This window comes from Colias croceus, chromosome 28, assembly GCF_905220415.1.
Source record: "Colias croceus chromosome 28, ilColCroc2.1".
NCBI classification, from domain to species: Eukaryota; Metazoa; Arthropoda; class Insecta; order Lepidoptera; family Pieridae; genus Colias; species Colias croceus.
Window position 1 is genome coordinate 1033987 of NC_059564.1, and position 27618 is coordinate 1061604.

General features: G+C 32.3%; 1 protein-coding gene across 1 annotated transcript in view; it reads right to left on the reverse strand.

The window, feature by feature from the left end:
* LOC123704017 overlaps positions 1 to 27618 on the reverse strand; it is a 41478-nt gene that overhangs the window by 8722 nt on the left and 5138 nt on the right. Inside the window, exons 2-5 of the mRNA XM_045652262.1 lie at positions 10620 to 10697; positions 6384 to 6528; positions 5115 to 5256; positions 659 to 831 (exon numbers count right to left, since the gene is read on the reverse strand). Of these exons, the coding sequence (XP_045508218.1) occupies positions 659 to 831; positions 5115 to 5256; positions 6384 to 6528; positions 10620 to 10689 (530 nt within the window). The 5' untranslated portion in view covers positions 10690 to 10697. The remainder of the gene's footprint in view (positions 1 to 658; positions 832 to 5114; positions 5257 to 6383; positions 6529 to 10619; positions 10698 to 27618) is intronic.

The window sequence follows — 27618 nt, forward strand, 5'->3', positions numbered from 1 at the left end:
TTGTTGTTCTTTATTTCAATTTTTGTTGGTAGTAACGATGTTCTAAATTGGTGGCAGTTTAATAACAGAAGAATCTTAGCAGGTTTAAAAGATTCAGTGATTTTTTTGTTCACTCAATAGTTTTGGTAGATGGCGTAGTTTGAATTGTTTGGAAGAATAATTATTATTCCGTATCTATTTTATTTCCTAATTATTGTCAAAAACTTCGCTTTACAAACTGTTTATTACACCTTGAACTTGATATCTCGCTCAAATCTCAAATCAAACATAATAATATGGCATCGCGTAGAATTTCGTTTGTTGTGCGTGTACAATCAGATCTATATAAATAATGAAAATCATATATTTATCAGAAATGAACTGTAAACAAACCTATGGAGTAAGTGGCTAATTAGCCACATTTCGACGTGCCAATAACCTATCTACACCTTATTACTTACTAGCGATCCGTCCCGTCTTCGCCTAGGCACATATTTACGTTTTCCGGGATAAAATATAGCCTATACGGATTCGGAAGAATTCCTCTAAGTAATGGTAAAAGAAATTTTGAAATCGGTCCAGTAGTTTTTGAGCCTATTCAATATAAACATAGAAAAATACAAATGTTTCCTCTTAATAATATTAGTATAGAAGTATAGATAATATAGTAGGTACTCACTTATCAAACCCATTGGCAGTTAGTCTATCAGCGTGCGGTCTATGCAGGTGATACAACGTGAGGTCCCTTCTCCGGTACTTGCAGCGAACATGGTAACCTCGCCCCTGGCCAGTCACTAGGCGCAAGTGTGGTTGGACTATTATGTTGTTGTAGTATTCTACAGTGCCGTCCTCCTGAAATAAATAATACAAATATAATTATGTACCTAAATTAGCCATGTTCAGTGGTTACCCGCATTCCTCTACTCCTATTGGTATTAGCGTGATAATAAAAAAAAAACTATAGCCATCCCTCAAGAGAAAAAGAATATATATTTGGTATTAGTTAGGATAATTCGCCTTTCGAGATATAGAATCTCTATAGCACTCGAAATTATTTTTAAAATCGGACCAATAGTTTCTGAGACTAGTGCGTACAAAATAAACTCTTCAGCTATTAGTATGACTTAATATGGGCTGATGATGATCATACTAAATAAGGCATATTTAACAAAAACTAACTGCCTTAAAATGGTCACAAGTGGATAAAATAAAATTACACGGGAGGCACTAGCTTTCAAATAAAATAAAAAAACCGGATGAACGAAAGTCGAAAATTCATAGATCATAAATCAGGCTAAACTTTGAAAAATAACTATCATTTTTAATATTTATAGTCGTATGTATGAGACGACCGCCTAAAATAAATAAATAGGCTCATCCTGTTAAAAATTATTGAAAAATTATTTTATATTTTTAAAAACAAATGGTGAACATTAGACATTAGTATCATGTCAAGCTATTTTACCCCACAGTCCGCTCTAACCTACATGCCGCTCACGGAAGCCCGTGGAATGAATAACTAATATACTATATTCTGTTCATAAGTCTGTCAAGGAGTGTCGTGTCATAGTTCTGACACATTTGTGACTGAACATGTATATTGTGTAATGATTTTAATCATTGATTACGGAATGTGGTGAAATGACGTAGATATGTGACTGGAAGAGCGTGCATTAAATTAAATATTGCTAATATCTTAGTAATTGTATATTTTAAGATCGATCTCTTTCAAATAATTTATCTTAGAATTAGTTATATCGACAATAAAATAAAAGGTTAACTAATTTGTAGAATTTAAATAAATGAGTTAAACTCGTCTCTATAATATTTGACATATAAAGTGTAGATACTATGAAGTCAATTTTTTATTACTAGAAAAGCACGAATTAATTTCAAAGATTGAATTATAGAAAACTTGTGTATCGATACACAAAAATATAAAAGAAATTGACAAAGAAATAGCTCATATTTACTACCCTATGTTTAAAGCACGAATATTATTATTCCTTAAACACAAAACACACTTTTATTGTTATAAAAAAAGCTTTCTATGAAAAAAAGGGACATTATCACACTTTACAACACACAACAAATCCTAACCAAACAGCTCTTTAAAATATTATATTGTTAGATAGTCACTTTATAAATATTTTTTGTTCTAATTTGCTAACTGTACACATAAAAGCTGTTAACATATTGAAGTTAAACAAATATAGAAACAACAAAAGGATTTACGAAATAGTTTTGGTAATGTTGACTTTGCAAGGTGACGAATTTTGTCTGTTTACTGGCTATTTCCGATAGGTATGTAGTTAAGATAATTGGGTACCTAAGGCGTTTAATAATATTTTTGTTAAATTAGTATTTTTAATTATTTCTGACATTGAGAATTCTTTATTTCTAAAAGCCCCTGTTACTTGAGGCATAGCACTCAACAATTGCAGAGCCTGTGGAATCATATTATTGTGTCATATTCTACCTTATCATATTATTCTATTTGCAATAAAAATATCTTTTATACCTTTAATTGACGAGTGTCAGATAAAACTATCAAGAATAATGTACCTCCGAAAAACTAAAGAACACGCTTTCAACTCATAAAATTATTGTATTGTCACCGAATTTGATAATTAATGAACAAAGTTTCAATTAAATCTGTAAAATTCGAGTCAAAAGGAGTCAGTTACAAACAAAAATACAGGTGAAGCATACGTGTTAACATAATAATATCATCTAATAACCGTGCTTATTTAGTTTTAAAGTTATACCTATATTAAATAATGACGCTCTAAGATGACGCTCTATCTACAAATAAAGGTTCATTGATTCCTAAGCCATGATAAGCGAATTGAACAAGAGATTCATCTTGATGTTGACATAAGTTATAACTGTTAATTGTTAATTCTGAAATTTATAACGTCTCTATATTTGCAAGAGACAAGATTAATATTTCGACACGAATTGGTAATTTTACTAATTTATAGTCTGTGTAGATAAATTTGGCGCCAAACCTTCTTGCGCCAAACCAACGCATTTAATCTAGTTCAATTTATGGTATGTAAACGTTTTGGCTCGAAACGTTGTGTATTTAGCACAGATAACTAATATATATTACCTAGGTACTATGTATTATTTAATTCTGCTCTTTTGGACTCTAATATGTGACATGTTGAAGATAATATTATTATGTCCCTGGTTTTGGACATAACATGTATGTATGTGGAACGATTAACATTTTCAAGACGAATTTTCCATTAATATTTAACTAGTGATCCGACCCGGATTCATCCGTACATATACATAAGTATAGTTTATATCGTGTACATATCCAACGGTGAAATAATTTTGAAATCAGTAGTCAGTTTCATAATAATAAAAGATAACACAGATACTAGTATAGTTTTATATTATCTATATCACAAATACGAAAAACATGGCTCCAATACCACATGCACACATATATTCAATTGCAATTTATAGTCTGTACAGGTAAATGTCAAAGTTATTGGCGGGAAAAAAAACGACATGAGACCTTTCAACAGCCTTGTGCGGAGGCGTGGGTTTTGGTCTCTTTGCATATTGAGTAGACTGGCCATTGGTTTGCGTATTTATTAATCTTTATGTGTCATAAACTCCATACTTGTTTGTTTTTAATTTTAGTATTGGTGTTATTTTTAATTGGTTTCCTTTTTCGTTTGGTAAAAGTTCGATAACTTTTCGATGGTATGGTTTTTGAACGAAATAAAAGAAATTTATTAGATACCTTTCTTCGTTAAAGCCAGCGTTATTTATTAAAGTGTTTTTAGGGTTCCGTACACAAACGTCAAACGGTTAAACGGAACTCTATTACTCTATTTGAGACAGCACTGTTCAGTGTCCGTTTGTTTGTCTATTTATCTGTCACAATAGGCTGTATCGGTTCCTAAGCAGGTGAAATTTTCAGAGATGATTTATTTCTGTTATCGCTAACAACAAATTATAAAAAAAAAATACGTGTGGCACTCGAGGACTGCCGCATCACTGTGCCGGTTGGAGTGAGGGGTGTTAGGTATTTTCGTTACGGAATTTTTACATTCGGTCGCCGCGCTCAAAGTCTGAGATAAAAGCTATGCAATAGCTTAAAAATCGAAGTTAAGCAACGTTTAACACGATCATAAATTGGATGGGTGAACAATTGTATTGTTATTTTATTGGTAAGGAACCCTCAATTTCGCGAACCCGACTCGCACTTGGCCAATTTCTATTCCGCTTATTCCGATAATAATCAATGTTCCAATCGATATCGATTATGAATTCACAGCACACATTGACTTCCTTCCAAATTGTTAACGGATATGACGTCACCTCCCCATTGTTTAGTCCTGGACCCTTTGGTTAGGGTCTGCTGCTTTTTAGACGCTTGGACATAATTTTCTATAATTTTTTACGGTTTAGTGCGTATAAATTACTTTTTAATGTAGGAGCTTCCATACGATATATAGCAAGTTTCTTTACAGTAGTATTTTTTTATGTCAAAAAGATTATGATTACTTACTAACTATATACAAGTTAAAAAAGTAATTTTAACGCACTAAACCAGTTGAAATAAATATTTTAATTGTATTTTATACTAATAAACGGGCCACCCTGGCTTCACCCGTGGTGGAACTTCAAGGAATATTATGAAAATAAGAATTAACGAAATCGGTTCAGCCGTTCTCGAGGTTTGCGCTTAGCAACACATTTGGCGATTCATTTTTAAAGATATTATTTTATTCAGGCGGTTTTAACGGTAGCTCCGTTGACTCATGGATTTTTATTAATATTAAATACATTTGAATATTTTAACGACAGAGAGATAATTTATTTCCCTACCTCTAATAAAAATCATTTCCTATTTTTTATAATTAGTTAGTCATGCTTTTCGTTGCAATTTTGACACAGATTTATGTTGTTTTAATTTATTTACGCCTTCATTATACACTAGCTGTGCTCCGCGGTTTCACCCGCATTGCTCAGCTCCTGTTGTCTTAGGGTGATGATATATAGTCTATAACCTTCCTCGATAAATGGGCTATCTGACACCGAAAGAATTTTTCAAATCGGACCAGTAGTTCCTGAGATTATTGTTCTTTATAATAAAAATGTATACTCACATTATCAGTACTCATAGTGTTACACCCCTTAAGCGGCAGGGTGTACTGTAGATCCCCCCTCGCTGACACGTACTCTCGTAAACACGTGGAATTTGAGCCCAGGCCAGCCGGGTACACTATCCCGTTGAACGAGTCGTATATACTGGAATAAACGGGTTTAAAGCGTGATTTATTTACCTAATGTAGTTTATAGTAGGTATGGTTAGGAGGATAAATTAAATATTATGTTGTTAGTAGATTTTTAAGGTTTTCATTAGAAGACCTTTTTTTTGAAGTCGGTTAAAAAAAGATCTGATATGAGGAAAAGATAAGTTCAATTATATAATTGTAAATAATATATGCAATAATGACTGAAATCTTATTATTTCTCTTCTGATAATACCTACTTGCAATTTTAGACGAATTAAGTCAGTGAAAATATGTATGTCTACGTATTCTTATTGTATACTAGATTTCCGCCCGCGGCTTCGCCCGCGTTTGCAAAGGTAAACCCGCATAGTTCCCGTTCCCGTGGGATTTCCGGGATAAAAACTACCCTATCTGTTAATCCAAGTTACCCTCTATATGTGTGCTAAATTTCATTGTAGTCGGTTCAGTAGTTTTTACGTGAAAGAGTAACAAACATCCATACATCCATACAAACTTTCGCCTTTATAATATATTAGAAATTAGATTAGATTAGATTAGATTTTAAAATAAAATTGCATAGCAATATATATCAGAAAAGTATCTCGAAATATTATGTTTTAATATATTTTTTATCTATGTGTTCTACACTAAACTTATTACACATTAAATCTCAATTTTCATGGCCAAGTCAAATAACTGTTTAGTAATAACATGTTTCAAGTTAACTCACCATTGTATTCTAGCTGTGAGTCTGTGAGTCAAGCGAAACATTTAGAATTAGCATTTTTAATTGTTTACTAAATGTAGGTAGAAGTAAAGTTTTTTTACTAAGTAGAACATAGTTATTATCTATACAATTGGTTAAGTAGTCTAGCGGTAATTTATAAAGAAAGAAATCGCAACCGCTTCTTATTTTAGTTCAGGATAATAATTATTTATTTATTTATTACGAACTGGAATACTATTAATAAGTATTGTAGGTTGATTATAGAGAATTCTACATTTGACAAAAAGGCAATGTTATGTTTAAAACAACAACGTATTCTAATCCACTAATTCAAATATTATTCTAAACGTTAAACAATAACATATTCTAAACGTTAGCCACTCATTCACTTTATCTAAACGTTAGCCACTCACCTATTCGCATGGTTAGTAGCGAGCGAGATAGTAACATGCATGTTGTCCTTCTCGCACGCGACTGCGAGCGTGTCGAGCGGTGCGATCGCACCCGGCCATTCGGTGGTCGTTTCGGTTATGGATGCTATTGATGTGCTCGGTAATTCTGTGAAAAATAAAAAAAAATATAAAGACAGTTGTAAAAAACTATACATTGAAGAATATTAGTTGAGCCACGGATCGTCTCGAGATGAATATTTTTTTAAATCTTTGACTTAAAATGTCAAATTGTAAATGTTTAACTCTTATGTAAAAAATAAAGAAAATTTCTATTTATGATAGCTTTTACACATAATATTTAATGTACTAGAATGATTATACCCTCACTTTTCTGAATTCAACAAAGTCTTCACTTTTAAAATACATATAATTAAAGTAAGATTTATGCCTAAAAAACCGAACATTTAACATATTTTAGACCATAGCGACAATATATTTATTCATATTTAAGAAATAAATAAAATTGAAAACAAATTTAACTTAAATAAAAACGTATATTGGTCATCATGATAACACATTGCACATTCGAGCTTTAGCCAACAGCTTCGTCCGCGATGTCTTTTATGTTAATCCAAATTATAATATATTATATATATAACGTATGTGTTCTATATATATTTTTCTCCTTTTAATTTATACAGATAGAAGACAGGACAAGCGACGAAGATTTCTGTTATAAGAAATTATGGTTGAAACGCGTTGAATTCTTTAGTAGGCAACTATATTTTGTATGCGACAGTATGAAGATTTTAGATTGAAGATATATTTTATAAATAAGTGCTGAGCTTTTTTCTTTTAAAACAGTTTACCTTTTTAAAACAAGTATGTTATTTTGAAACAATCAACCAAATAAAGGAATTCATACTTATTAAAGTTTTCTAACGTATTTTACTCTTGTTTTTTTATCTCATTTCGAATTTTTAAAATGTTTTGACGAATCAAATTCAACAAATTAAAAATTGTACAATTATCGCAATTTCCAGACTTTATTTTATATATGTAACTAAATTGATGATCATGTATTATGACGTTTCAAAAAGACTTCTGAAAATAAGTCTAGTTGCAATAGATGGCTGAGTTAGAACTATGTTAGTTTTTCATAGATATTTCAAAGACACATCAATAAATAACACTCAAATATCTACTAAACACAAACTCAAATATTTATTTATCCAACTACTTTTCGCGTGGTAGCGCAAAATACAGAAAAAAAATTACCAAAATAATTATTAATACCTATTAAAAACCAGATTTTTGGTAATAAAATGAATCCGCTAATAAGAAGCTGTTAAATATATACCTACGTAATTCCAATCATACACATAACATAGCGTGGTGCATTGCAACGGTATCAACCAGTATGCATAACGATTCAACTCGTGATAAACAAAAATACAAGTCGAGAATATGAAATAGCCACTAAGCAGTTGGTGGTGAGCGGAGCGGGTAAGGTTATAAGCTGAAGCGATTTAAATAAGGCTGAAATGTACCTATCTATAGTTTATTTTAATTTTAGGAACACAGATTATATAATATCATACTAGTTGATGAATAAACTTTTCTAAGAGTTTTTTCAACATAATATTGTTAATATTTATTTAATGATAATGTAATTTACATATGTAAACACACACACACACACATGTGTTTACATTATGTAAACACATAAGCATAGAGTAAATACAAAATTATTTAAGTTTGAGTGCATTAGTTCATATTTTGATTGATGTCGAATTAATCAAATTCGATTCGAATCCGACAGGAATAGGAACGTCAATGTTCCTATTCCTGTCAGATTGCATTATAAAGGACAAAAATATAAACTCCGTCCACCACTCCTGTCATCAATGAACATAGCCTTAAAATTCTTGGCGCCGGAGCGTTGACCCCAACCACCTTCGTATTGGAATATCACAATGCGTCTTTTTGTGTCTATTTGTGGACTATTTTGTCATTAAGGACTGGTTTGCTGGTCACTATGTATGGTCATTAGCTGTGGTCTAGCTGTGTATATCTGTGTAGTTTTAGATAGCTTTGATGATGTTATAATGTGTATGTTAAAGTTTTACAGCAAGACTAAATTTTCGCCCCCGTTTTCAGAGAAAAAACACATGGTTTCCGTTCCTGTGAGATTTCCGGGATAAAAAGTACGTCTCTTATTCTGGGTCTTCAGCTATCTACATACCAAATTTCATTGTAATCGGTTTAATAGTATTTTCGTGAAAGAGTAACAAACATCTATCCTCACAAACTTTCGCATTTATTAATAATACTAGCTTCCACCCGCGACTCCGTCCGCGCGGATGTCGGTCTTCGCGTGGATGGTTTATTTCTCCATTTTGAGACCTCTGACAATAACATCTTATAAATGTCTATTGGACCCAATTCCCAAATAAGGTTAGGCCTATAATAATACGCAACGTGTGTTCGCGGTTCTACGGAACAACGTCTATGGATAAAACTGAAAAATTAAGATTAATTTTTTTCTACGTATTTTTCCAGGATAAAAAGTATCCTATTTTACGCCCAGGATAATAAGGTATAATTATACCAAGTTTCATCGAAATCGAACCGCTAGTTTTCACGTGATGCCTTCACATACAGACAGACAGACAGACAGACAGACAGACAGACAGACAGACAGACAAAAATTTTTTTAATCACATATTTGGGTTTGGTATCGATCCAGTAACACCCCCTGGTATTTATTTTTTCAATATTTTCAATGTACAGAATTGACCCTTCTACAGATTTATTATATTATGTATAGATAAAAAAGGATATATTTTATTATTATTAGGCATGGATGATTTTAGATAGCTCAGACTCTTAATGACGGTTTAAAGTACATGTTAATGCAGCACAGACTTATTTAATCTATACTAATATTATAAAGCTGAAGAGTTTGTTTGTATGTTTGTTTGAACGCGCTAATCTCAGGGACGATGGTCCGATTTGAAAAATTCTTTCGGTGTTAGATAGATTCATCAAGGAAGGCTATATATTATCATCACGCTAAGACCAACAGGAGCGGAGCCACGCGGGTGAAACCGCGGAGCGCAGCTAGTAATCATAAAACAAGCACTATTAGTCCATAGTTACAGAAAAATTCGTTTAATCGTTTTTTTTAAGAAGGATTTGTATTTCAAGAGAATTATTAAATGAAGATATATAACTACTTATCTCGATGAAATTCTTAAACAATTTATTTCTTATGTATCTGCAAAAAAGTGATGAGCACAGTGATGAAACCGGCATTTACAAAAAGTTCAATAATATGTGACATCTGCCCGCACTTGGCCAGCGTGGTGGATTATGGCCTCTACGGTGTACCCTCATTGGAGGCCCGTGTCCCACGTTTTAAAGATTAAATTTTATAATATTTTTTGGTCACCTCATCCGACACGAACATAACGGTAGTTTTTATTATTATTTTATGAGTCGCTTACGGGAATAATTTAAGGAATTTATATATCGGTTCAAAGGACAGTTTTATGAAGCTATTTAAATAATTCTACTTTATTGATTTTAAAAGCTTAAGTTTAAGCTTTTGGTATTATTCTTTTTAATTCAAGGACCATATACCTAATATAGTTTTTTTTAATGAAAGAAAGAAAGAAAGTAATTTATTGTCATTTAACGATATGCCACACAATATAACAAAAAAAAAAACATAAAAAAGCTAAAAAAAGAAAGAACTTAAAAAACTAATTGTTACACTTTTATTGAATTAAATAAACATGAAGTGAAGTTATTCTTATTTATTACTAGCTGCACTTCACGGTTTCACCCGCGTGGCTCCGCTCCTGTTGGTGTTAGTGTGATGATATATAGCCTTATAGCCTTCCTCGATAAATGGGCTATCTAACATCGAATTTTTTTTTCAAATCGGACCAGTATCTCCTGAGATTAGTGCGTTCAAACAAACAAACAAACTCTTCAGCTTTATAATAATACTTAAAATAGAGTGTAGGGTTTTGTTTGTGAAACAAAAAAAACGAGGGGACTGCCGCGATAAAGCTATTGCATGCTATGCCATGAGTGGGGAGCGTGAGGTTTTTTCGTTACGGAATTTCTCGATTCGGTCCCCGCGCTCAAGGCCCGCGATAGAAGCTATGCAATGGCTTAATAATATATATTTAATATTTAGGCACTAAATATTTGTTTTATTTTATTGATTTACTTTATAATATTTACCTGAATTAGATGGTAACTGTTTTGACCGCGCGGTCGCTAACAGCGCTGCTGTTAAAACCAGCCTCCACATTGTTAGGCCTGAAACAAAGATATTAAATGTTTAAATAAATAAATCGATAATACAAGAACGATAATATTATAGTATATTTTTTTAGACACTAAGGGTCACGACTTGCTGATAAAGTCATTGATTTGATAATATTTGTCATTTTAACTAAGAGAGAAGCTAAACAGAACATATATACAGATATAGATAAACAGGCTTACAATGTATGTATGTAGGTATTCAATTAGACTATTATATAACATAAGAATAGCAATCATTAAAAGTTATTATGAACCTATTTCTTAACTATTTTATGGAAGCATCTGTTTCAATGTTCAATTTTCTTAACGAACAAGTAGGTTATCATCCTTTTGTGTCTAGATCGACATTCGACACAGTATTTTTGGCAGTGTATTTATATCGGGAATTGAACACACATTCCCCAGGTACTATGCTCAGGCGTTATCTATTGTAACAAGGAGGCGGTCAAGCCATGGCAAGTAGGTTATACCCCGCATATAATACATCTTTTAATATACACTAGCTGTGCTCCGCAATTTCACCCGCGTTGCTCCGCTCCTATTGTTCATAACGTGATGATTTATAAGCCTATAGATGATATTTTTCAAATCGGACTAGTAGTTCCTGAGATTAGCGCGTTCAAACAAACAAACAAACTAATATTAGTTTAGATACCAAGGAGGCGGTCAAGCAATGGTAAGTAGGTTATAAGTTATAACCCGCATAATACAGCTTTTAATCTATATGTAATGTACAGCTCTATGTCTCTCAAGTAATGAGGCCTCGCCACACCGGGTTGTGTCAGAGGTTACGCAATGATTGGTACTCGATACATTTATACGCATTTGATCGTACGATGGAAATCGATAACGTTAAGAATTAGGGGTTTTATAAAATGATGTGTGTTGTTATTGTTCATACTGTATTACTAGATTTCCGCCCATGTTGTCAAAAAAATGCCGCTTAGTTCCCGTTCCTGTGGGATTTTCGGGATAAAAGTGGCCTATGTCTTATTCTGGGTCTTCCGCTACCTATATACTAAATTTATTGTTATAGATAATAAAGCTGTATTATATGTAATATTAAGTATTACACGTATTTAATGTAAAACACATAAGTAAAAATAAGAAATTAAAAGGTACCGTATATTAGTTAAATAGTTATTTACAAAGTAGATATACATAATACAGCGTCGAAAAAAAAATTAAAAAATAATACCTACCTACATATTATTTTAAACTTTTTTTTTACATAAATGTATGCGTAATATAATAATACCGGACAAATGTAGATAGTCCCCGACAAGTGCGTTCTACTTTCGTTTAAAAGCTGTTTTAATGCAAACAAATATTAAACAGTTTGTTTAACATTGCTTAATTGTAATAGTTATCTGTATAAATAGTTTTATGAACATTTTTTGTTTACATTTCTCAACTAATAATTGTTTACGTTACATATAATTAATAAAAAGTGTTTCTGAACTGACATCTTGACCTACTATTGTCAAGAATGTAACTATGATGAACTGTATGTTGTAATTTTGTTAGCGGGAACGGCTGAACAGATTTTGATGAATTTTATCGTAGGGATAGATTAGCCATTTAACCACATGTGGAAATAGAATAAATGAATTAATATTTTCGGCATGTCATGTAAAGACAGAATACGATCTGCCATACTATCTTCTAATATATAAAAATCAATGCCACTTTTCGTTGTAATTCCATAACTCGAGAACGGCTGAACCGATTTCGATAATTCTTTTTTTATTATATTCCTTGAAGTACGAGGATGGTTCTTATGTAGAGAAAACGTTAATATGTACCACGGGCGAAGCTGGGGCGGACCGCTAGTATTATTATAATTTGGTTGTTCTGAATCGTGAATACGCGTATTTCTGAAATTGAAAAAGCTGAATTTGTTTGCAAATTATTACAGATATATATTATAGTCTGAATAATCTATATCTGTACTAAATTGTATACATGTCTACATGAGTGAAGCCGCGGGAACAGCTAGTTTCAACTTTCAATAGAACCTTACATCTAAACCTTGAGTATATTTTCCTCGTGTCCACTTCCTTGTAACGCGAATAACATGCGAAGGCTCTATGGTAATGGGTGTATTATGTCATCTTCTTTATGAGACGTGGTTTTTTAGTACCTACAGAATCTGTACTAATATTATAAAGCTGAAGAGTTTGTTTGTTTGTTTGAACGCGCTAATCTCGGGAACTACTGGTCCGATTTGAAAAATTCTTTCGGTGTTAGATAGCCCATTTATCGAGGAAGGCTATAGATTATAGAGTATAGGCTATATATTATCACGAAGACCAACAGGAGCGGAGCAATGCGGGTGAAACCGCGGGGAACAGCTAGTCTTATATATGTAGGAAATTTCATTTAGGTTTCCGAATTCCGATACTGAATTGGTTTATGCAGTACTAGCTGTGCCGCGCGGTTTCACCCGCATTGCTCCGCTCTTGTTGGTCTTAGCGTGATGATATATATAGCCTATACTCTATAGCCTTCCTCGATAAATGGGCTATCTAACACCGAAAGAATTTTTCAAATTGGACCAGTAGCTTCCGAGATTAGCGCGTTCAAACAAACAAACAAACTCTTCAGCTTTATAATATTAGTATAGATGAGTTGCATACGATCTATCTACCTATAAGTTTTCCTCCCAATTTTTCCAGCTAGTTGAATCAAAAAATGTCAAAGCATTTAAAAGATTCAGTAAGACAGAGATAATTTGCAATAAGTGTGGATTTAAAAGTATTCGCTACATTTTTATGTCTTTTTAACATGAAATCTAAAACAGTAACACATTATAGTGCGATAAATGTGTTCACACAAAATTGTACTCAATTTCCTTAAAGTTAAGGTGTATTATCGTAATACAATATCGAAGCAAAGAGTCTAGAATATAGTACATGGAAAAAAGAACTTTATAAGCGTCGGAATAAGGTCTAGTTTTACTAAACAAAGCAATGACCTCAAGTCAAGGTCGTTCAGTCTGCCCGCATGGCTCCATCTTTAATAGCCTCTATGTCTACATAAAAAAAGTTATTAACATAAATAGAACTATTTTTATTACTGCTTTATCTTTATAAAAGTCCTAGATTTGAACCTAAGAGAGACGAATCAATGGTATCGGCAGAGAAGGTTAGTCAGGCTCTACAATAATTTTAAAGGGGACACAACTTATTTAATAAAGAGGTTAAGTTTGTTATAAAATGACAGAAAATCGAAAAGATCGCATAGTTTTTAAGGATAAGGAAAGATGAAGTACGTTTGCATCTTGTAAGCGAAGCCACGGGCTGTGTTAAGTTTTTATTAATCTCTACTATTTCTATTTCAAAATAAGAAATTTTACTACCTATATTACGCCTCTTGTTATCTTCCTTCTAATTCTTCTTTAATATTTCTCTTGATAAGTTCTCTCGTCACTAGTTTTATTTTATTTAAAAGGGACAAATAAATATTGGATTCATTTGTTAACGATAATTTTAATTCAAACCACCAAAACGAACAAAAAATTGTTAAACTTATTTCGGATCACGCCATAATCCGGAATTTTTAAAAACCTGCTTATAAGTCGCATAACTTTACATTGAAAACATAATACATATTAATATGTATTTATAGATTTATAAATGACTAGCTGTGCCTCGTGGTTTTACCCGCATTGCTCCGCTCCTATTGCTCTTTATGATGATATATAGCCTATAAATCCTTCCTCGATAAATGGGCTATCTAACACTGAAAGAATTTTTCAAATCGCATCAGTAGTTCTTGAGATTAAAGCGTTCAAACAAACAAACTCTTCAGCTTTATAATATATGTAATTAACAAAAGCCTTTGTACTCTGTCATTATAAAATGGTTTATTAAAGGTTTGGGGGACGTCAAAACGGTCAATGTAATGTCCCACGGTACATACTTATTTGAATAATAAAAAATAACAGCACATTCTCAGAGCAAGTTTTTTTTATTGTTCTGTGACTAAAGAATCGTTTAATTTTTATACTCTATTTTTTAAGGCTTGATCGCAGGTTTTGTGTGTTTTTTTAAGTACTTACATTTCTTTTGTATTTTCCAGTTATCAACACATAATATATCAAATTTGGTGTAACATAATATGTACAATATTTTTCTCAATTGAATTGATTCGCAGAAGGACTGGACCACTGAATTATTGCCTATAATATAAATAAATAAATATTTCAGTACAATTTTCACACACGGCACGATCTGATCCCTTAAATTTATAAGCTTTCGCTTGTGTTATGGAAACCAGATGGCTGGTAAACATACATATATGTATAATTTAAAATAAATATTTAATATAGATAATTAACACCCAGATACAGAGCAAACATTCATCATCACACAAATATTTGCTCCGGGTGGGAATCGAACCCACGAAGTCTGGCTTGAAAGGCAGGATCACTACCAACCAGGTCAGTCTATATGTCTGCTTTTCTGTTTATTATAAAACCATAGTATAAATAAATTATCAGCATATTAACTATTTGTATAATTACTAATCCGTGGTTAGTTCAGATGAACCTAGCTCGACAACCTTAGATGATGTCACCATGACGTCATGTGACCTTACATTTGTATGAATGGAAGCGATTTGGAATACTATTGTGATTTGTGAGCAATTTATGTTCGTTTACAGATAATATATTATATGGAACTAGGCGTTCGGTTTGAATTGTTACATAGATAGTATATGTTACAATGTTTTTTAAATAGAGCTCAAATTTATTTATTTTAACTATTTCTGCATTTTAATTATCCGTCTGTCTATCATAGCAATCGTCTGGTGAACTGATTTTAATGAGATTTTCACCAGATAGAGGTGTTTTAGGGCAAAATAGATGTCAGTAATAAATAAAATATTTAATTGAAAAACATCATAATAAAAAGAAGTCCACATAAGCTCTATCTCTTCATGTTTAATTTCATTCAGCCCTGACCAGCCATTTTTGCGTGAAAGAGTAACAAACATCCACCCATTTTATTCTCGTAATAAACATCGATAACAGGAAATCATGTAATACATAGGTAATACTTAGAACATAAGGTTGTTTAACACAACCTTAAGTTACATAATCTAAGCTAGCACTTGTTTATCGTTACATAAGTAAATATGTTATTTGACAGAAGGTCGAGTACTTGCTAAGTGAATACGAGGTTGTAGATAACCAAATTAAGTTGAGCTGTGTAACTTAGTAAGTATATTTATAAGCAAGCTGTGCCTTAAAATAGCTTTTAAGAAGACTGTAAATTGAAAAAAATCATGTTTTACTACTATTGTATGAGTGAAAATTTGTGAAGATTTGTTATTCTGTCACGCAAAAACAGCTGTGCAGACTAAGATAAAATTGAGAAAAAGGATAAGATGAAATCTGCACTACTCTTCATACGGGAACAATGCTTCTAGATTACCATCTATTATAAACTTTATTTTGTGAAGATGTTTCTCTACTCTTTCAGGCCAAAATTACTGAACCGATCTTGATAAAACTTAGCACAGAGATATATAATAGTCCCACAAATGCTAATTTCGGTAAAGTAAAACCGGGTGCTGCAGCTATTAAATCGAATCAATAATACTTAATAGTTAAAAAAATACGCTTAAACTCATGAATTTACCGATTGTTACCGATTCTTGACGAGTATAATATAAAGTTTGGATTAAATCTCCCTTAAAAGTGGGTCAAAATCGAGTCTAAGGGAGTCGGTTAAACATACAGATGAAGCTAATAAAAGTGTGTTAAAAAGAGTACAGATGAATGACTAAGAGGTCTTATTAAACTGGTCGTTCGTGAGATTTTTAAGGCCTGCTGACATTATACAAGTCTTCCTTGTAGGTGGGCATTGGTTAAACTCGTTATATATTAATGTGAAAGGAATATTTTGCAAACGGATTTTAATACGCCCGCGAATTTTTGTTGAAAAATATGATTTGTTATTTGGTTCTTACAAAAAAGCACGTTTTTTAAATTATTTTTTCCAGACACAGAGATACATGTTAAATTCCGATATATGTTAGTAAAGTAGGTAAATTAATTTATATTTAAAATAAATTAATTTATGTTAGCATGAACTTTTTGGATTACTTATATATTTTTTTTATAATAATTTGTATGTTAGATACTCTGTACTCCTATGTCTCTATACTGTGAATACTCTGTGCTATATTCACATATCTACCTACTCATTTATCTATGAAATTACAATCGTATTGATCGTATTAAAAAAATAAATGTGTGCCGAGCGCACGTGTCAGAACTGAAACTTCTTTGGCAAGATTCAAAGATACCAAAATCGTCGCCTTTCTCCATGACGTGATGGTATTACCATGACGACCTTGAAATTTTACTCTCAACGCGCCTAAAGAAGTTTCACTTCAAAAAAAAAACATATACCTAGCAAATATCCTTACACGTATTATGTAACTTAAAATATCTGTACGAATAACTTGCCATAGATTATTAGATAGATATATCAGAATTTAGGTTACGAGACCGATTTGCCGTCTCTTTTATACATATGGTGTTAGAGTGAGACAAAACACTTTATTCATGGTTATTATCGCTAAGAATGTACTAGTATTTATTTTGTGGTATTTGGTACTTTTACATAGTAGAGTAATAACTTTGTAGCAAACTAAGTATTTAAAAAAACAATTATTATTTATTATCATGTTTTAAAGGTTCATAACATTATGTATTTGACTTTGAGTTAAAAATATATTATAGTGTGTACTTGAATCCTACTAATATTATAAATGCGAAAGTTTGTGAGGATGTGTGTGTGTTTGTTACTTTTTCACGCAAATTCTACTGAACCGATTACAATGAAATTAAGCACACACATAGAGAGTAACTTGTATTAACACATAAGAGTTTTTATCCCGGAAATCCCACGGGAACGGGAACTATGCGGGTTTTCCTTTGAAAACGCGGGCGAAGCCGCGGGCGGAAATCTTGTATGTAATAAAATAGGAAAAACAATGTAAAATTTAAAAAATAGAACTTCTATTGTAATTTTGTAAGTATCCCGAGTATCCCGATCCAGTTGAATTTCCGGGATTAAAAGTAGCCTATGTCTTGTTCTGGAACTTCAGCTGCCTACATACTAAATTTCACTGTAATCGGTTCAGTAGTTTTTGCGCGAAAGAGTAATACGCGGTCATACTCATGTTAGAGTAATTTTTGTGTTAAGGCGATGTTTGGTCATTGAAATTTGTCTGACTGATTAAATATAATATTGTAATAACTAATAGTTATCTAAATAACATAATATCAAAATATCAAACATTTAAAAATAAATTAAGTTCATTTATTAGAGCTTTTTTTTAGTTTTGGCTCAGGTAGTGCAGGTGTCACCGGTAGAGCTCCACAAACATTCAGATATTAAAAAGTACACTAGAGACTACTGTGAACCGAAACTTATATGCTTTTAGAAAATAAGTTGTGTCTTACGGCTCTGGGATCTATCTATAATATACTTAATATTACAAAGCTGGTCCGATTTGAAAAATTATGTCGGTGATAGATAGCCCATTTATCGAGGAAGGCTATCTACACTAATATTATAAATACGAAAGTAACTCTGTCTGTCTGCCTGTTACTCAATCACGCCTAAACTACTGAACCAATTTGCATTAAATTTGGTATGGAGATATTTTGATACCCGAGAAAGGACATAGGCTACCTTTTATTGCGAAATATGTACCACGGGCGAAGCCGGGGCGGACCACTAGTAGGCTATATATCATCACGCTAAAACCAATAGGAGCGGAGCACTGCGAGTAAAACCGCGTAGCACAGCTAGTTATGCATATATTTTCATATGTAACAAATATCAACAATTGCCATACGCAAATAAAGTCTATCCTTCATAGATAATATTTAGTTAGGCGTGGACAGATTAGTCACGTTCCAACTTTGCCTTTTATTGTTCAAGGTGACATGTACTTGTGTAATAGTATACCATAATAGTTCAGGATACATCGCCCATTTTTGCAAGTGACTACTATCAAGCTAATTTTCCGTTTGTAGCTTTATTTTGATGAGACGCCCAATAATTTCGTGTACGAAAGTCTCGATTGTGGTAGCTAACAGAGATAACAAGGATAAAATTTTTTGATTTGATGGTTCTCAAATATTTATTAGGTACTAACTGATTTTTTTTTTTGTTCAATCTCAAGATAATTACCTAAATTATTCGAAAAAATATTTTTCCTACAAAATCTATGGTTGGTTCAAAGAGTCCCCCTTTCCAAAGTGTATCGATAACGAGGTCATCATAAATGATTACTAACAAGCTGATTTTTTTATTTTCACTTAGTTAATGTTTATATAATTCAACAGACATATTGTCCTACAAATTGCGTAATAAATATTTGAGAACCATCAAATCAAAAAATTTTATCCTTGTTATCTCTGTTAGCTACCACAATCGAGAGTTTCGTTCACAAAATTATTCGGTGTCTCATCAAAATAAAGCTACAAACGGAAAATCAGCTTGATAGTAGTCACTTGCAAAAATGGGCGATGTATCCTGAACTATAATAGGTAGTGACCCTTGAAAAGAAATCGGAATTACATTATTGTATGAACTTGATGTAGAAAGATATTAGGAACTAAATTATTATTGATTACTAGATTTCCGCCCGCGGCTTCGCCCGCGTTTGCAAAGGAAAACCAGCATAGTTCCCGTTGCCGTGGGATTTCCGGGATAAAAACTATCCTATGTGTTAGTCCAAGTTACCCTCTATATGTGTGCTTAATTTCATTGTAATTGGTTCAGTAGTTTTTACGTGAAAGAGTAACAAACATCCATACTTACAAACTTTCGCCTTTATAATATTATGTATATGTCGTGGTCATATCGTAGATTTGATCATTTCATGATATGAGTGGCCATTTCACGAAATGGTCGCATATCGTGAAATGGCCAACATAGTTTGATCAGATCGTTAAATCGTCAACGTTTCACGATTTGGTCATCCACATTTGGCCAGATCGTATAAAATATAAAGAGTCCATAAAATATTAAAAAATTTCAGAATAACTATATTCTAAAAACTGGTTTAATGTCATTTAAGTTAGTGCCGCGGCAGCGGCCGGCGAATGCCAGAAGCGAATCGTTTTTGCAATAGAAAACAGTTAGGTTAGGTTAGGTTACACTTTGATAAACAACGCACGAGCCGAGCGAGCAAAGCGAGCGTGCCGCGGCAGCGGCCGGCGAGTGCCAGAACCGGATCGCTTTTTAAAAAACAAACAATTATAATAATATAGTAGTAGTTTCTTAAATTATTTTATTTAAGTCGCATTTTTTCTTAAATACATATAAGATATCCACATTTTCCATAGTACTCGTACCTCTTCGTCGTAAATTCTTTGCTATGACTTTCTTCATAATATTGTTATTAAACGAATTATGAAGTTTTTAACTGCGAATAATTTAATTTTCGCCAGCGGCCGCCATCTTATCACATAAACACAGAGCTTGCAGCGCCTCTACCAACGATTAATGTAACTATTTTACGATATGATCAAATAATTTTGGTCATTTCATGAAAAAACCGTGCGTTAATTGGCCATATCGTGAAACGATTTCTTATCATTGATCTGCCCAAACCACATCATGATGTGGCCAAACTAAATTGGCCATTTCACGATATGCGACCATTTCGTGAAATGGCCACTCATATCATGAAATGATCAAATCTACGATATGACCACGACATATATATTAGATATATTAAAATTCGTATACTATACGCCCTCTATTTCGAAAACAGTTCAAGTTATAAAAAAAATTATGGTAAAGTTGTAGAGAATTTAATTCTCTCCGATATAGATAATAAATACAAATAGCGTAAAAGCCATAGATAAAAAATAAATACGTTTTTTGTGAACTTTGACCCCTGATTTTCAAACGACCAACCAGTTATTTTGAGAACAGGTTTAGTATGCCCATATATACAAGTAGGTACCTATTTTCGTTGTAATATACTGGATACCTATAACATTTTTCCTAGGTCATGCAGATGAAACAGTAAAATTTTGCAACATAATTGTACATAATGATAACATCTTATTAATAATTCACACTACTTTTGGTCACCGTCATTTTTAATACAGATTAAAAATAAATTTGAATTTAAGTCACTGTATTTTTTAAAACAGTTTATAAACTATAAATTACAATAAAAAAATACATCAACTATTATTAACACAGTGTTAACACACAATTGTGTTATAGGTTTGCGAAAAGAGTTCTCATGCAGGCAACACTGCTGGGAAAATTATGAAATTTTACTTAACACGTTATGGATCTAGTAGGAACTGATTCAAAACTACACATAATATAATACTAAACATACATAGGAAAACCTATTAATAAAAAATTTTGAAGCCTTTCTACACTAATATTTTATAGAGGAAAGGTTTGTATGTATGTATGTATGGTTTTCACGCATAAACTACCGGTCCGATTTTGATGAAATTTGGCACAGATAATCTTTATATCAGGAATTACTGGATCGAATTGAAAAATTAATTTGGTTTTGAATATTTTATTTATCGAGGAAGGTTAAGTTTAGAAGTTATGAGGGAACAGATATACATACAGGTCAAAACCATCACTCTTCCTTTTGCTTCGCAGCAATCGGATAAAAAGTGTGGAGTAGCAATGAAAAATGTACCAAAAATATTCCTGTTCATAGCAGACGAAGTTGCATGGATCAGCTAGTTCAAAATACATATATGTAGGTATGTATTACCTAGAGCTTGAGATTTAGCTCACAGATTTCATGGCTCTACATGAATATTTTTTCTGAATTAAAGCAAAATAGTCTTAATAATAATATTAAAATAAAATTTTACATAATAATTCCGTGTAGAAATAGCTTTGAAACAACCAGGCACATCGACAATGACCTAGGACCTTAGTACATTATCTAAATAAAATTCAACCCTATTCCGTCGATATAGAGTTACATTTTCAATACAAGCTTGTATTTCCTTGTTATATTGTATTTTAAAGAATGTAATCTTTGATCTGTGTGAGTTTTTTATGTTAGAATTAATGTGTTAATTAATCATAGTTTTTGTAATTTTTTTTATTGTTTCGTTATATTGTGTTATTTGATTTCGAAGAGGTGTTTTAAGTGCATTTTAAACTCGAGAAGTAGATATATAAAATTACTAGCTGCTCCGCGCGGTTTCACCCCCGTGGCTCCACTCCTGTTGGTCATAGCGTGATGATATATAGCCTAGCCTTCCTCGATAAATGAGCTATCTAACACCGAAAGAATTTTTCAAATCGGACCAGTAGTTCCCGAGATTATCGCGTTCAAACAAACAAACAAACAAACTCTTCAGCTTTATAATATCAGTATAGATTAAAATCTAGCTGGTACTTGTAGTTTTCAGTCCAAAACTATAACATATTTAAAATTTAATTTTGAGTGCGTAATGTATAACGTTCGTCATATTTTTATGATTGGTGTATTTTTGTTTTTCTATATGTGCTTGAACATATTCGTAAAAGCTGGATAGTTTTGGATGAAACATCAGATAGTATTTTGGTAAAGAACAGCTAATGTTTATGCTTAAAATGATTTTCCAAGCATTACACATTAATATTATTTTCAAGTAAGTAACTTAAAGTTACTTGATACAGATTTTTACAGGTAATTTAACTTATTTAGCATCAAACCTCTATTACACAATACATACACGACAAAAGTTTACACTTTATCGTACCGACTTATCGTATCGCATATGATCAAGTAACGGGACAACCGATTGGGCAACGTGACGTAACTTAAACTTAACGGTGCTAACTTAAGCACTTTTGTTTTAACTTTTAAGTTGGTTATAAGCAGTTATACTTATGCTGGACTAGGTTTTTGATTTCTAAGACAAATATTAAGAGTGGTGGCATTTTGGATTAAACTCAAACTCAAACTCAAACATTTATTTATTCAATTACACTTCTTCGAGAAGCACTTTTGAAACGTCAATACATATTTTAACATTTACCACCGATTCGGAAAGCAGTATCTATGGAGAAGAATCGGCAAGAAACTCCATAGTTGCTCTTTTAAATCATTTCAGTATTACAATTTAATTTTACAAAATATGTAAGTAACTGTACGTATATATTATCATATTAAAAAAGAAAACTTAAAAATAAATATACTTAATAACGTTCTTATCAGCTCAATTCAAGTTAAGTCATGTCTATTTCTTACGATATATCATGTTTTTCTATTTAACTAAAGATGTTTTTACCTAAGTGTTACTTGATTAGAATTTAGAACCTACTGACGATATCTTTGCGCAAATGGAAATTGATTAGAACATAGCTAGAATTCCATATCCTAAATCAGGTAAACACCTAGATTTTAGACCGAATTTTATATGCGATTAATTTTACCTATATTATTAGCCCGACATTTCGAACACTTAAGAATCCGTAAAAAAGTCTTTAAAATTTGATCTAAGCGGAAAATGTTATTCCTATTGCATTTAAAATTATCTCTTTATTGAGAAATCAACCTGATCATTATCATCAGCCCATATACGTTCCCACTGCTGGGACACGGGCCTCCTATGAGGGTACATGCCATAATCCACCACGCTGGCCAAGTGCGGACATATGTCACATGCCTTTGAATTGTTTCATTCTTCGACATGTCAGTTTCCTGACGATGTTTTCCTTCACCGTTTCAAACAGTGGTGATGTTTAACATTAACCCGATTATTGGAACGAAGTTCTTTATCGCGCGTTGCGAAAGAGGGCTAGCCAAAAGTTGGAACGACACTTTTTGCTATAGTTAAAGCCGTGCGGCGCGGCGGCGTGCGCGTGTTTCTCTGTCTATCTCTCTCTCTCATTAGTAAATTTAGTAACTTCGTTCCATCCGGGTTTCCCTTGACACCTCTCGAAAGTTATATTATATCCTGGGAAATATTAGTCATATTACATAATACGAAAGGAGGGAAAATCCAATGATGCAAATGCCGATTGTAGGCGTAGGTAAGCAAGGTAAGCATTCGATTCAACGTATCCTCGATCGCCTTCGAAGTTAAAGTTAAGTACTTATGATATATTAACTCAAAGTTCTCGCTAACTTTGTGATTTTTTTTATCGAGTCAATTTTAATATTTTATGTTTTTGATGAAACAGAATCCTCGAAAATATCATCGATTTGGTTGAATATTACACGTATCATCTTATAGATATAGAAGATTGGTAATTTTGCTTTATACCCACTCATACTTAGAGTCACTGTACACTGCGTTCAACGAAGTGGGCACAGTTAGTAAACACACACATAATACTATAGTAGTGAAGATAAAACACATTCACCGGTGTAAAATGAATATTTCATGTACACATTACACAACTTTACGTAAGTTTTTCTGGCAGACGAGATATATCTTAGGCCGCGTTTCCACCTGCAAGAAAACTTCCGCGAGAAGTGTCCGACAGTCTGTCTGACAGCAACTTGCAAGTCTACTTGCAGGTGGAAACGCCGAGTTTACACATGCAAGCTGCTGTCAGATAGACTGTCGGACAGTTCTTGCAGAAGTTTACTTGCAGGTGGAAACGGGGCCTTAGAATAGCGTTATGTCCTTTAACGTTGCATTCTGATTATAAATTGCTATGTTATACTAAATATGGATAGCGGTATATTTATCTTGTGACTGTTTTATATTACGAAAAGATGTACATAGAATATTTTATATCATTAAGAAACAAGAGAATTATATTAATAGTCCGTTTTTGCGAGGGAGTTCTGTTGTAATGTGATAATATTTATTTACACGTGAAACGGGAAAATTAAGCAATGGGGTACATGTACATGTATAAACAATTTCTGATATAAATATCACTACAGTATACTAATTGCAGAACAGTAACTATTTCTAATGAATATATATGTATAGAGGAATAGAGTACAGAGAATAACGCGCAGCATAGCAAGTAATGATACAAAACCACATACCTAGCTAAAAAAAAAAGAGTGTGTGTACTTATGTACACGCGTTAGAAGTTATACTTCTTTGGCGTATGGAAAAAATACAACTTGAACATAGTCATCAATTTTCATACCACCTAGAACTAACTTCATGCTGTTAAATTTAGGTGTCGGTGTGCGCGCGTCGTAAAAATTCACTCTCATCATTTTTCTCCATCGTGCCAAAAGAAGTATAACTTCAAAATTTTTTATTGTATTGTCATTTGTCACCCATACTAGATAAGTCTGCAAAGTTTGAATTTAATCTGTCCGTAAAGTTTCAAAATCAAGTCTAAAGGAAGTAGTAAAGAGTGAACTCAATCGAGAGAGTACCTACACTATGAGTCTGTGAACTCAATTCAAACAAATAAATGCTATTTTTATGTTTTTATGGTCATACAAACATACAGGTGCAGCAAATATTATGTTAAAAATAACAATACGTCCTTTAAAATATAAAACAGATGTTCGCAATGATTAAGATTCATTCTTACATAAGTATTTCATTGACACACTTAACTTAAAGTCAAGTTGACTCAAGTATAAGTTATTACTAATTTCCATATAAGTTTCATAAATAATGAAAGAATGGTATTTTGTGAATGAAATCGCAAAGGGGTCGATTAAAATTTTTTTAAATTAATTTTTGAAGTGAAACTTCTTTAGGCGCGTTGAGAGTAAAATTTCAAGGTCGTGTCATAGTTAGCAATAAACGTCATGGAGTAAGGACGATTTTGTTATCTTTGATTCTTGCCAAAGAAGTTTCACTTCTGACAGGCACGCTCTTTTTATTATACACTGGCTGCAGCAAGCAGACGTTGTTTTTTCCTATTGACCATTTTTCGTATTCTCTCTCTAATAGAACCTTCATTTTGTCTTAAGAAAAACGTCAAAAAAATCCGATTTGGTCGAGCCGTTCTCGAGTTTTACGCACATCTGGCGAATCATTACAAACATATTTTTATTTTTAATTTATTAAATTTATTTCAGGTGACAGACAATAAATTGTACCGACCCATAGAATAAATACCTTACAGACTAACATACATATAATAATTTATAAATAAATTCTAAAACGTATAAGAATATAATTATGCCCGAGTACAAATCGATAGTTATTATTCGGTACATTACAAATAGTCAAACACCAATTTTATCATTCCTATATCTAGTTTTAAGGTACCAAATTAATATGGATATTATATACATTCGCTAAATCTAGACCAAGACATTCTAGATTTTGTGTATTAGTACTAGATACTTGTTATCACAGCTTTAGTTCGGACCTTATTGATAAGGATATAAGATTGATAATACGTTACACATTGATATCAAGTAGTAATGAACCACATAATGAACACAATTATTTATTGAATTTATATTTTTGGTTTTATGGCATTCAAATGCTTTATAAATATAAATTTATAAAGAATAGAATAAATTCGATCGCTCAGGCGGGTCACGAGTGGCTGAGTTGGTGAGGCATCCGCCCCGGAATGGCGCGAAGGATGCGGGTTCGAGTCCCGCCTCGTGATCGAATTTTTTCTATTCTTCATAAATTTATACAATTATTTATATAAAATAATATAATACTAACTTAACAATTATTGCTCGAAATATAATATTATGTATGTTGCAAATACAAAATAGTAACTATAGTATATTTCATAGTTAACTAGCTAAATAAGCCGATTAATTAAAGCCCTAGTCTCTTTATTAAAAACTCAAGTTACGATGGCAACTAAACTACGTATTATTATTTTATATTTATAACTTACAGCTTTTTCTTTAAGAGACCTTGCCGTTTTATTTTTCTGTATTTTCTACTACATTTATTATTTAGTCAAAACAATTACCAGACAATAAATTAACAACGTCGCACAATACCCAGTCATTCTGTATAATTAATGCAAATTACATTTTCGTATGTATGTCTATTAGAACCCGGAAACTGTTAAGCTCCGCGAAGCGTGATACAAGTAATGCTTGAAGGAATCTAATGATAGTGGATTAGTTTTAATGTTGATGGTAATTTTGTATGTATGTCTTTACAGAATTGTTCAATTCCGCCTTTTATCTATTAAAAAAGAGATTGTGTATGAAAATTGTGATTTTTTTACGTGTGTTTTAGAAGTCTTCAATTTGGAGTTTAAATATGAATATACTTTGAGATTGTGGGCATAGTTGATTCGTCAGAAAGGTAAGAAAAATATACGAACGCAAAAATAGAATAAAGAAGAAGATATTACAGAGCTTTTTTTTCCATACTAGGTACCTACAATCTCAAGAAAACTTACAACAGAAGTTTAAAATTTTTCATAATTACATAATATAATATTCGATAACTAGAATTCTAGCCCAGTTTAAGCCTTCCTTTTTAAGTCAGTCTTTTTTTGTTGACACTTTAACATCCTACATAAAAATTTACACAGACTGTTGTAACACGCCAAAAAAAGATCAGATCAAATAAAACAAACAATGTAGGGTGGTTACACAATACGAGAAAGTTATTTATCAGCTTACGCCACCGTTCACCTAGTGTTGAGACTTGAGAGTAAGACCTAAATAACCTTCTATTAGTCACCTGTCTTGGCTCAATGTTTAACAAATTGTAATAATACATGCTTTATCTAAAACCTAATAAATTATATACCTTCCTCAAGAACGTCGACTCTATCGTGAATCTATGTATTAAAAAAACACATCATAATCCATTGCATAGTTTTAAAGATTTAAGTAGACGTATACATAGGAATATGAGCACAAAGAAAACGACTTTATTTTGTACTATGTAGTGATATCTGGAATTTTTCTTATTTTAAACGCTTTTTATTAGCCTGGTTGCAGAGCTTGACCAACCATCAGTGCGTAC